The sequence below is a fragment of the Amborella trichopoda genome, chromosome 6 (genome assembly GCF_054954075.1).
Source record: "Amborella trichopoda isolate Santa Cruz 75 chromosome 6, AtrichopodaSantaCruz75HAP2 v2.0, whole genome shotgun sequence".
Classification (NCBI taxonomy): Eukaryota; Viridiplantae; Streptophyta; class Magnoliopsida; order Amborellales; family Amborellaceae; genus Amborella; species Amborella trichopoda.
Window position 1 is genome coordinate 36,042,833 of NC_142341.1, and position 12,505 is coordinate 36,055,337.

Genomic DNA, 12,505 nt, shown 5'->3' on the forward strand with positions numbered 1-12,505 from the left:
TTTTGGCAGGGAGAAGGCTCCATCACCATTGTCATCAAACCTCCAAAATCCTCAGCAAGGCTGCCGCCATATGTGTGGCCTTGGTATTCAGTCTAATGTTTTGGGTCTTACTTCCTACAGGTTTCCAATAGATAGCCTGCCGCTCAGTGCTCCCTATACTCACTCCATTGATCAGCATTCTCTATGGTAGGCTTGGTTATGGGGCATAAACAATTGAGAATTCAGCAAAACAGGGCCTGGATTACCTGCATAAATCATCCGGGTGCTGTAGAATCTTGGGGTCGCGGTTAAGTTTCTGGGCCAGTCAATGTTTATATTTATGGACCAGTCTTGCCAGAATTACCTAATATAATTAATTGATAAAACTTGCTTGTCTTTGAACATAAAGATAGGGCAAAATAATCAGTTATTATTGTACTCATGAGTTTCTAATGTACATCAATTTATGTAAATGAATTGTATGGTCCAATTCCATCTCTTTAATTCCTACAGTAACATCTAATTCCATCTCTTTTCATACATATCGAGAGAGAGAGAGAGAGAGACTGGACATAGCAGATCAAGAAGGAAAGCATGACAAGGCTGCAGCCTCCAAACGGGAAGGCTATTCACATAATCAAACAAAAATTTCAATTGTAGACCAGGAAGCAGTAACTTTTGTTCAATTTCCTGATCTTGATGCCTTGCGAAACATGTCTTTAATATTTAGTGACCCTGTCTCAGTTTTCTTCTTCTTGGATTGTCTCCCAGTTCCTGTTCTAGTCCTTCCCTTTTCATCTTGCACCTGACAAGTTGCAAGAAATACACACAAGGGCCCATATGCATATATAAGAAAGGAAAATACAAATAGGTACTTTGCGTATGAGAAAGGGAAGATGAAACTGTCAAAAGGGGAGATACCAGAGTGCTTTCGGAAGCAATTGGAAGGATATCAATCACATCCGATTTCACAGCATAATCCAAACTTATACTGCAAAAACCAGATGATACCACCAATGTCATGTTGTGCTTAAAAAAGCCTTAACTGATGATCTTAGTCTCAATATTTCTTGCTCATAAAATAAGACAAACGAACAAATCAATAAAATATCTTATGACACTAATCAGAGCATGAGGGTTTACCTTAAATGGCTGCATAAAAGTCTTATCCAAGGTTCCTCACTTAGATATTCTCCCAATAATGAAACAGCATCACGCACTATGCATCAAGAAATCAAGTAAGAACAAGGCAGCCAAATCAATATGGAAAAAGTGTCACAAATGGCAGTAGACCAGGTGTGGAAAATCATGAAACCATATCTTAGAGAACTGCTTCTGCTCTAGGGAAAGCAAAGAAACATGATATGAATATATGGCAAAACTTTAGCCCCCAAAAGAGAAACTGTATGACAAAATGACATTAGTTATTTCCTATCTAAACTATCGGCAATAGAATGGTTTCTAAGGAAATAGACCAGTTGAAATCCTCCATCTGCTCTTCTTTCATCTAGTTACCATGGGAGGCTTGAGAATGCTTTGTACTTGTAGATAACACTTGGATAAGTAATACCATTGTCTGCATTCAATGGACACTCCTTTCTAATTATTAACCACTCACGGGCATGTCATGCTGTAATTGTTTGGGAGGCACAAACTGTTTTCTGAGACAAATTAATTCCAGATTTAGGTTAATTGTCACGATTAGGATCAACATATAGATTGTTTCCACGAGGCCCTATATTGTGATGCCATGCTCTTGCTCTCAATTGCTACTCACCACCTACAGCAACTATTACCGATTTCTGCTCTATTCTTATAAAAGTACAAATAAAGTAGGAAACTGTGAAAATAGTTGGTGCTATGGTTTGGTACTCCGTACTTCAATCGAAAGAACCAACAATATGATGGTAGAAGCATGGCGAAAACAAGATAATCTCAATCCAAAGCATGATTATACAAAAATGTCATGTATTCGTTTTTTTTTTTTTTCTTTTGACAAATATTACTACTTTTATTGAATACTAATTAAAGGAAATTGCATCATTAGAGATAACAAAAGAAGGTAAAGAAGCACCACCCTTTGCCAAAACATCAGCCACAGAGTTTGCTTCACGATAAACATGAAGAAAAGAGACCGACATGGAGGGCACCAAATCCATAATTTGCAACCATAAGGGCCGCAATTCTCATGGGACACGTTGTTCCTTGTTGCACCATCTAATTACATTCAGAGAGTCTCCTTCAATCCAGCAATTGTTACCATAATTCCTATTAATAAAAATCTTCAACCCATTAAGTAGTGCACTAAGTTCAGCATAGTTAGCAGTTGCACACCCTATCGGACCAGCATAAGAAAAAAGGATGTTTCCATAACAGTCACGCGAAACTCCTCCTACTCCGGCTAAATCAGGGTTACCAAAAGAGCTACAATCGAAATTGAGTTTCATGTTACCAACAGGAGGCGCATGCCAAACATGTCTCGGTCTACTTCTAACACAGCCAAGACGAAAAAGATTAGGTAGGTTAGCCATAACATCTACCTTAGAGACATCCCATCCCTCTTTTAACACTGATAGCCACAACCAAATTGAAAGTTTAATAGAATAAAGTATCATGTCAAAGGGCATGAAAGTCCCATCAAAGGTTCTTCTATTTCTTTCTTTCCATATCTCCCACAGTATGACTCTTTTAGCTATCCTCCAAATAATCTTACCCAACTTAGGCAGAGGGAGGGTAAATTGAGAAACTATCCCCCCCACAGATTGGGGAAGCCAAATTAATACCTACAATATCATACAGTCAATACCACAATCTCACCATAAAAGAACAAAAAGATGCGCACCGGATTCACCATCAGCTTTACATAATAAGCACACATTCGGCAGAATTTTTCCCCTTTTTATCAAGTAATCAATTGTCAAAACCTTATTCATAACAGCCAACCAGACAAAAACTTGAACTTTGTGGGGTATCGGCCATTTCCAGACATGAGCAATATGAAGGCACGACCATCTCCATCGATCATGAAAGAGAAGATTGTAACATGATTTAACAATGAAAACACCATCACTCTCAAACTCCCCAACCATCTCATCTTCCGCATTCTGCAAAATATGTATCTTATCTAGCAATTCCATTAATGCACACCATTGAGAAAGTAGTACACTGTTCAAGTGTCTATAGGCCAAGAAAATATTCCAAGAAATATTTTGACCCCTTCCTTTTACAGCTTCACTAACTTTCAGATTAGGCCTCAAGACAATCCCTAACAGTTCTGGGAAAGCTGACTTTAAAGGATACACCCCAATCCACTTGTGATGCCAAAAAGAAATTTGACTGCCACAACCTAAATTCCAGCTGAAATAATCTGAAATCAATAGCCTACAGTGTACAATTGTCCTCCAAATCTGTGATGTATCCATGCCTCTACCACCCCCAAGCCATCCATTGAATCTATCCACACCATACTTGGATACTAGAACTTGATACCACAGGTGGTCCTTTAAATGAAGACTGTGCCACCACCATTTACACATTAAAGCTTGATTAACCAATTTAATCTTCCGTATACCCAAACCGCCTTCTTTCTTTGGGGTACATACTCTATCCCATCTAAGTAAATGAAAGTTTCTTATCTCATTATTTGAACCCCAAAGGAAGTCCCGCATCATTTTTTCAATCTTTTTTGCAATTGAGGCAGACATTTTAATCAAAGACATCTGATATACCAGAAGATTGGCCAGACAAGATCTCAACAAAGTCACCCTTCCACCCAATGACAGATACTTATGCTTCCAAAGGTCCAGTTTTAGTTGGACTCTTTAAATTACTTTATCCCAGACAGCAATGGAGAGTCCTGAGTCAAAAATGAGTAGGCCAAGATAGGTGATAGGAAAAGAGCCCATTTTACACCCCATCATGCCAGCCATATTAGCAATGAATTCCTCATCACAATTAATGCGAGCCGTAGAAGATTTGGTAAAGTTTACGTTAAAACCAAGTGTGACTTCACAAATTTCCAAAAATCTAGTAATATTGCTGACTTGAATGGGATGAACATCGTGGAAAATTAGCGTAGCATCTGCATATTGCAAATGAGAGATTACAATACCAGAATCCGCAATTTTGAAGGCTTTAAAATGACCCACTCTCTCCACTCTGCTTAACATCAAACTGAAACATTCAGCATAAATAGTAAATAAGAAAGGAGAGAGAGGGTCTCCTTACCGAATACCTCTAGAAGCCTTGAAAAACCCAATCGGGCCGCCTTTAAATAACACCGAGAAATGAGCAGATGATAGGCATCTGTAGATCCAATTCCTCCACCTATCCTTGAATCCCATAACTTTCATAATTTCTAACAAAATTTTCCATTCTACTCGGTCATAGGCCTTTTCCATATCTAGCTTCATCAAAATACCCGGTTTCTTAATCAGAACTCTAGAATGGATACATTCTTGTGCTACAAGTACGCTGTCTGTAATTTGGTGATCTTGGATAAAAGCAAATCGGGTACTAGAAATAAGGAGGGGTAGAACAACTTTCAATCTTTCTGCCAAAACTTTTGCAATAATTTTATAAAGGCTTGTGAGTAAACTTATTGGTCTAATTTCAGACAAGTCAAAAATCACAGATTTCTTGGGAATTAGAGCCACATAAGTAGAATACACCCCTTTAAAAATATACCCCCGAATCAAAAAACTTCTAAAAAACTCCAGAAGTTCACCTTTAATCAAATTCCAAAATTTATGGAATAAGGCTAAAGGGAAACCATCAGGACCTAGTACTCTCAAAAAGTGCAAACACTGCCTTATACACCTCCTCCATAGAAACCTCGCGCTCCAAAGTATTCCTCATCTCCATCGACAAAACTTTAAATGGAACTCTAGTAAAAGAAGGTGTAAACTAACTGTTTTGGTGAAAGCCTTCTTAACATGACTAATAACTGCCTCTTCTAGAGTAGAATCATCTTCTAAGTCAATCCCGAGGGTAGACAATCCAAAAAGATCATTTTGTCTCCTTCTAGCATTGGCAATCGCATGAAAATATTTAGTGTTACATTTTGATCTCGATCTTTGCTTCCCATAAATTTCCTCTGATCGATGCAATTCCTCCAACTCTTTAAGTTTCAGACATCGATCCACAACTGATTGTTCTGAAAGCAAACCAGCCAATTGGGTATTATGATCTAACATCTCAATTTCAGATAGGTCTCCATCAATTTTAGCTTTAATATCAAAGTTATTATCTCTCTTCCAAGTAATTAACTTGTATTTGATACTCAAAAGCTTTATGTGCAGTTGAAAGTCCATAGTACCCTCCACAACAGTATTTACCCAGGTTCCTCTAATCAAGTCAATTACATCTTTCTCTTCTGAAATCGGTACAGCCTTGACATAAGCTAAGGAAAATTCCTCCATCCACTCCATTGATATCAAAAATCTATCTAGTTTGGAGATAGATAGATTAGTGATACTATTATTAGACCACGTAAATTTAATTCCAATAATAGGAGGATTCAAAATGGAATAAAACTATTAGACATTCTCATCGAAGTGTTAATAGGTGTACCCACTAAACATTCATCCGGCCACCGTATGAGGTTAAAGTCCCCTCCAACCACCCAAGATAAGAACAAGACTGAATCACAGTGTTTAGATCATTAAGAAAACCTTCTTTAAGAGCATAAAGAGTGGGCCCATAGACATTCAAAAAACCCCAAGAAAAACCAACCTTTGAACCATTGAAACCCAAAAGCAAAAAACAGTCCCTTGTAATAATTTCAAAATCAAGCATAACCAACGGGTCCCAGAGAACCCATAACCCCCCGATGCATCATTAGCATCAATACCACAAAAACCAACAGCATTAGTTCCCCAAATGTCCCGAGCCCCATACACATTGGGACTAGAGAGCTTTGTTTCTTGCAAAATCAAAATAACTGATCTATACTTAGTAACCAGCAATTGAACATCTCAAGTATTCTAATTATATCAATAAAATTTTGCTTTAATCAGACACGATCGATTGTTAAAGCAAGATGTAACTCAAAGGAAAGACTAAAGAACAATATATCCAGATACCAGCAGTGAAACAATTTGTTACAAGCTAACACATAAAAGGGCTTACAAGTATCTTTCTCATCACGAACAGCATAGTTTTTGTCCAATGTTGGAAGCACCAATTTTAAGTTGTTTACCTGCAGTACAAAAAAGAGGAGATTTAAGTTGGACAAACAATTTCATTGGCAAGAATATTCTCATTTGGAATCATCCTTATAAACTACAAATTGCTGCACCACCCGCCGATTTGCCTTTGCAAAAAACACAAATGAAGGGAAATGATCACTTGTATTTTCAATACACAACAACACAGTATATTAAAGTTTTTTGCCCTTTCTTTTCAAAAAACACTTTTTTGTCCTTTCACACTCTCTCCACCCCCTGCTCCTCTCTCTCTCCACCCTTCTTATTCTCTCTCTCTCCTGCACCTTTCTAGGATGAACACCCAAGGTCGCTTTTCATCTTCAAGGCTGCCATCAAAGAGGCTCTTTCATTCTCCAAAACCAATATCTCACTATTTTATTTCCTAAAATTTTAACGCCACGGATTCTTAAAGTAGCAGCTATATGCCCTAAAGAAGCTCTTTCTCTCTCTAGCCCGGCACCCATTCCATTCCTCTCTCTCTCATGTTGGGTGATCTCTTTTATCTTTCTTTAAAACCAGCAGCCAATATACTCTCTCTCTAGTTTGGGGTAGCTTCTTTTGGCTTTTTGAAGAAAACCACCATCACAGAAATGGGTTCAAACTATGTGTAGCAGCAATGAGGTTGCTATAGCAGAGATTTTGAAATTGTGTAGCAGTGACAAGGTTGTCGGTGGATTTCATTCACCATCTAGTGGACGGAAAGGAAGAAGCACCAGAGTCTTCATAAGGAGTGGTGGTTTCATTGGGGGTGCTAAAATGAGGTGTTCTTCACTTTCTCTCTCTGCAAACTTTTGTCCCTTCTGCGCTATTGTGATGGGTGGGAAGGGTCCTCTCAGAGGTTTCAGATTTGGAGCCCTGCCAACCCTTCTCTCCTCCATATTCTCTCTGAAAGTGAGTTGAAGACACCAAAATAAGGGTTTTCCATTGCTGGTTTTTGTCTCTTTGTGGTTTTTTATCACTGTTTCTGTCTCTTTGTGGTTTTTTGATTGCTGGATTGTATGCTCTTTTTGTAGCTACAAACAGGGGATTTGTGGGTTTTTCATTACTAGTCTGTATGATATGGCTAGAAACGGGGAAGAGAGAGAAAAGGCGAGGGTTTTACGAGGGAATGAGAGAAATGGCAAAATAGTAAAAATGGTTCCCCATAAAAACCTAAGAATGGTTCCCGACTTAATAGGCCCCCAGATCTTTATGATTTGCAGAATGGATGGTTCAAAATTGCCATACACCCAACATGGTGTATGTATAATACTTTTTCCCATGATATTTAGCAATCCATAATATTATAGTTATTATTGAGCTTGAGGAAGAAGAAAGGAAAAGAACATTCAAGCACAATGATTGAGTAAAAATATGGATGTACATCCTCATTGTTTAAATCATGGGGCAATGTGCCCTATAATACACATGTATCCATGTGGGGTTACAATAAAGTAAGCATGCACATAGGTCAGAGCTATTAAGGTGTCCAAATACAGTAGGATACAGTACAAAGGACCTTAGTTAATTTTGGTATAGATGAATTTCTAATAATGTGAGGATTGTCCTTAGCCAACTTGTTACAGATTTAGTTTCCAAGAATGTGAGGATTCTTAGTCCATGTGCCTTAGCACTAGATTACACAAGATAGATATAATTTCACTCAACATGAAACCTGATATGAGCGGCAAGTTCGTTGCTTACAAACCTAGGAGCTTACTTAGAAGCCTTAGATACATTGTCAGGTAGTGAACTCCAGGTGGTAGGTTTTTCCAAGATAGTTTGTTCCAAAATGGCAATGCAATTATCTTCTAATAGCAATTCCCTTCCTCCCTCGAACCCCCTCTCTCTTGATACATATATATATATATATATATATATATATATATATATATATATAAGTTGAGATTAACCCACTAGCTAATGCTACATTGTTAGCTCAACGGCTCAGATTGAATGTGGGTTGATCCAATGGTCATGATTGCATTTCGTATTTTAATTGTAATTTTTTTCTATAAATCCAAATCATTTGAAATTTTAAGCGTATATTCTTTAAAAATAGGAGAATATAATAAAAATATCAAAAAAATAATTTGACAAAAATACCCCTGGAACTTTTCAAGGGTATTTTGTTCAATTTATATTCTGCGAATAATTTTTTAATATTTTTATTAGCTACACCTTGATGAGAAGAATGGACGCCTAAAATTTCATGTGATTTGGATTTGTAGAAAAAAAATTAAAAGTGTATTACAAAATGAGGTCGTGACCATTAGATCAGCCCAGATTCAATCTGAGCCGTTGGGCTAACACTTTAGCTGTTAGCTAGTGGGCTAATACATATATGTGTATTTGTGTGTGTGTTTTTTGTGTAAAAAATTTTATATAAGGTTACAACCTTATTTATAGAAGTAAGGTTGTCGTAATCCACACCGTCCATTTTATTTGGATAGTATAGATCTAATAATATCTTAAAAAGCGATTCACCTTTTGACATAGTCTTACAAGGTGTGTCAAATCTAACCGTCCAACTAAAATAGACGATTAAGAGCATTGTGATCTTACTTTTACAAGTAAAGTTGCTAATTTATATAAACCGCACCGATATATATAGGGATAATACTTGCATAAGCCCTTTTCTGGCTCAAAAACTTCGTCCAAACAGAATTTTGTTTGACCCCCAATATAAAGTCTATCTCAGAATGGGAGTGATGTTGGGATATATAAAACCCAATAGATCCGACTCTTCAAAGTGACTTGCGCTACAATATAAGTTCGTTATCTTAAATAATATTTTTTACTCTGTATGTGTGTTGTTGGAGTGTGTAGCAAAATATATAAAGAATGACAATATTTCCTTTTCGAACAACTTTACCAAAATATTTCTTGAAAACAAATAAAATACATTATAAATACATAACAAATAGATTTATTTGTTAAAAGAAGAGAGGAACTTTTGATCTTTTCGAGGTGTTGTTGCTATCATAGTAATAAACAATCACAAAAAAATACCTTCACTCTCACAATATGAAGACGTGGTAGAGGGGAGAATGAAAAGGTGAGAGATGGAGAACAGAAGAGATATGGAGTGGATCTATATATATATATATATATATATGGAAAAGTCTTCCTAAAATCTATAGGTGAAAATGAACAGTGATTTCGCCTGTCTTCCGAACAACCATCAAATTGAGCTCAAAGCACCTAACCTCATGCCTCTGCCAAGACACCAAATGGAATGTTACATTGGACGCGCCTAATCTCATGCCTTTGCTCCACCTAATCTCAAGCCTCTGCTAAGACAAATTTCCATGACTACAACCTCAGGAGAGGGTGATCAAACCACACCCATTAATGAAGTCTAAGGAATGTTAAATTGGACTCCCCCCCCCCCCCCCCCCCCCCTCCCCCAACAAAACCTGCTTACATGGTAGAAAAACTTGCTTATATAGGATTTTCATAATATAATGGATCAGATTACTCTTCATATTTTTTAAAAGTATTTTTAAAAAATAAGAAGGATCTCGCTTTTTCTCTCTGTACCTGCAAAACACCCGCAATGACCGCTCTTCCTCTTCGCTATCTCTCTCTCTCTCTCTCTCTCTACATCCATAGATACATACATACCCCTTCTCTTGCTCTACCTAAGAGAAGCCCACAAAGAGCTCTCTCTCTTTCTGTCTCTATCTCCGGCCTATTCACTCTCTCTAAAAAACCCACAAAAACTTACCCCCCCCCCCCCCCCCCCTCCCCGCTCCCTCCCTCCCTCTCTCATCTCCCCAATCTATCGACAACAAATCAAATGCACATTACTCATGACATAGACCGAGATCACAAAATGAGGAAACAAAAAGTAGTGCAATTAAACGAAAATTAAGGTGTGCGGCCTCTTTTTAGGGTCTTGCAGTTGCAAATGTTGAGCAGAAATGTGATGCAGAGAAGGGAAGCAATAACACCATAGGACTTAAGGAGAAAGAAGATTGAATAGAGGGACCGCACACAAATCTTGATTACTTGAGATAGAGAGAGAGAAAGCAAAGATGGTAGACAGTAGGGCAGAGAGAGAGAGAGAGAGAGTAGTGCCGAGATATAGAGAGCAAAGAAAAAGAGAGGTCTTTGTAGGCTCCTTATGGGTGGACAGGGAAAGAGGAGAGACATCCTTTTAGAAAACATGCAGTTCTTTCAAAATATAAAAGGTATTTTGGTCCACAATATTATGAAAATCCCATGGAAGGGGTATTTGGATAACAAGATGAGACTTGGAAGGTTTTTTACCACTTGACAATGTTGGATTGGGGGGTAGGGGGTTCATACGGAAAGATATAGGTAAAGGCCCCAAAAAAATTTCCATAAAGCCCATCACCAAGAACCCCAAAACTTAGGCCGAACCATAGTTGTTGGAAACGCCTAGGGACCTGAATCATTTTAGGAACCAGAATCACGGAAGCGTGGCCGGTTAGAAGATTCATGTCTTAGGAATCGTTGCCCGTACAATAGGAATCGCTAGGAACGAGATTCCTAGTTTTTGAGAATTGTGTTTCGACCGAAATAGATCCAAGTTTCATCCACAAATGGAATCGAGATTTCGTCCTCCATAGAATCGGGATTCCCATCCCACAGGAATCGACACTCCAGAAATCAAGATTCTTTAATATGCGGAATCGAGTTTCCGACATCTATGGAATTGAGCTTCTGATATATGTGGAATATAGATATGTTGTTGTTTTGAATCGTGATCCTAACATATTTGGAATCAAGTTTTTAAAGTATATAAATCAGATATCCATACCAGTTTGAGATCGAGATTTACAATAATATGGACTGTGGAATGCATTTGACGACCCCTACTAGGAATCAAGATTTCATTTTTATGGAGAAGGAAGCCACAAGCACATCTTGAGCCTCACCAACTTTAGAACCTATATTGGATGTTTCTTATTAGAAGGTTTCCCGAATTTTAAAGTGATTGTTTTGACTATTGAACTTATGGTCATTATATATAAAAGACAAGTATTTCTAAATTGTAATTTTGACTTCATTATTATAAAGACAAAATAGGATTATGTCTACAACATGGTTTTACTTTTAATTGTAAGTGTTATATTTACCAATTGTATTTTAAATTTAAAGTAAAAGCCATCCAGGGTGACACAAGTAAAATAATGAAACCCTGCAACCACTAGAAGCATTCGAAAGAAGATTTCTACTCCAATTGACATGGAATCAAGATTTAATCCTCGCTAGAATCCAAATTCGATATATTTGGGAACGTCTACCCGCAATTAATGGGTTCAAGTTTTCAAAGATGTGTTCGATCGAGATTCCGAAATTAAGGAATCGAGTTTCCTTGGTTCCGATAAATGGTTTCTAAAAATGTGTTGAATCGAGATTCTGAAATTAAGGAATTGACTTTTCTAAGTTTCGAAAAAAGGTTTCTAAAGATGTGTCGAATCAAGATTCCGAAATTAAGGAACCCAGTTTCCTTGGTTCTAAAAAATGGTTTCCGTGGAGATTCCTTAACAGAAATGTGGAATCGGGTTTCAAAACCGGAAACGCGAGGTCGGTGGAGAGATTCCGGTAACTATGGGCCGAACCAAAGCCTAATATATGATCATGCTCCACACACTCTCTCTAAGAGATAGAAAAGAAGATAGTTCCCATCAGAAAGAAAAGAAGATATTTCCCATCTGAAAACTTCATTGTTCCAATCTTCCCATCATCATCAGAGCCTTTTTCCAACTATTTGAGATCAACTATATGAATCATGGTCTGTTATTCTACTCTGTCAAGTATCATACCCTCAATGAGGCCATAAGTCCCCAAATGCCCCAAAAAATACCAATTGATGATAGCATCCATGATAAATTTGGCTTGTCTCTAAGAATGATATAACAACCCAACCATGGTCAAGGTCAGGGAGCAGTGCCACACCAACTTCAAGGAACTATTCCTCCTATGAAAAGTGCACACCAACTCCCAATTATTCTCGAGGATAGCATGCCTAACATGATTCTTTTGCCTAGCATACAAAATCAGTTTTTAATTATACATGCTAAATTTTGAGTATTCAACAATATAATTTGGCCAATCCATTGCATCCAATCATCATCATCATCATCAAAAGCCTTTTCCCAACTATTTGGGGTCAGCTACACGAATCGTGGTCTGCCATTTTGCTCTATCAAGGGCCATACCCTTAGTGAGGCCATAAGTCCTCATATCTTTTCTCACTACTTCCAATCATGTCCTTATAGGCCTGCCCCTTGCCCTTTTTGAGTTTTCCATTTGAACTAACTCGCACCTTCTGACACGTGTTGTACTAGGTCTGCACTACAGATGGC

The 12,505-nt window shown here is 37.7% G+C and overlaps 1 protein-coding gene across 2 annotated transcripts in view; it reads right to left on the minus strand.

Annotated features, from left to right (window-relative positions):
* Positions 1 to 391: 391 nt before the first annotated feature.
* The window catches only part of LOC18435081 (ribonuclease H2 subunit B), a 44,329-nt gene continuing 32,215 nt past the window's right edge, over positions 392 to 12,505 (minus strand). For both annotated transcript variants that reach the window (XR_016057008.1, XM_011625405.3), the window contains 4 exons: positions 6,109 to 6,178; positions 1,123 to 1,198; positions 901 to 970; positions 392 to 784 (listed from right to left, as the gene is read on the minus strand). Coding sequence is in view for 1 of the 2 variants with exons in the window: in XM_011625405.3 (XP_011623707.1) it covers positions 662 to 784; positions 901 to 970; positions 1,123 to 1,198; positions 6,109 to 6,178 (339 nt within the window). In the remaining variant the exon portion in view is untranslated. The remainder of the gene's footprint in view (positions 785 to 900; positions 971 to 1,122; positions 1,199 to 6,108; positions 6,179 to 12,505) is intronic.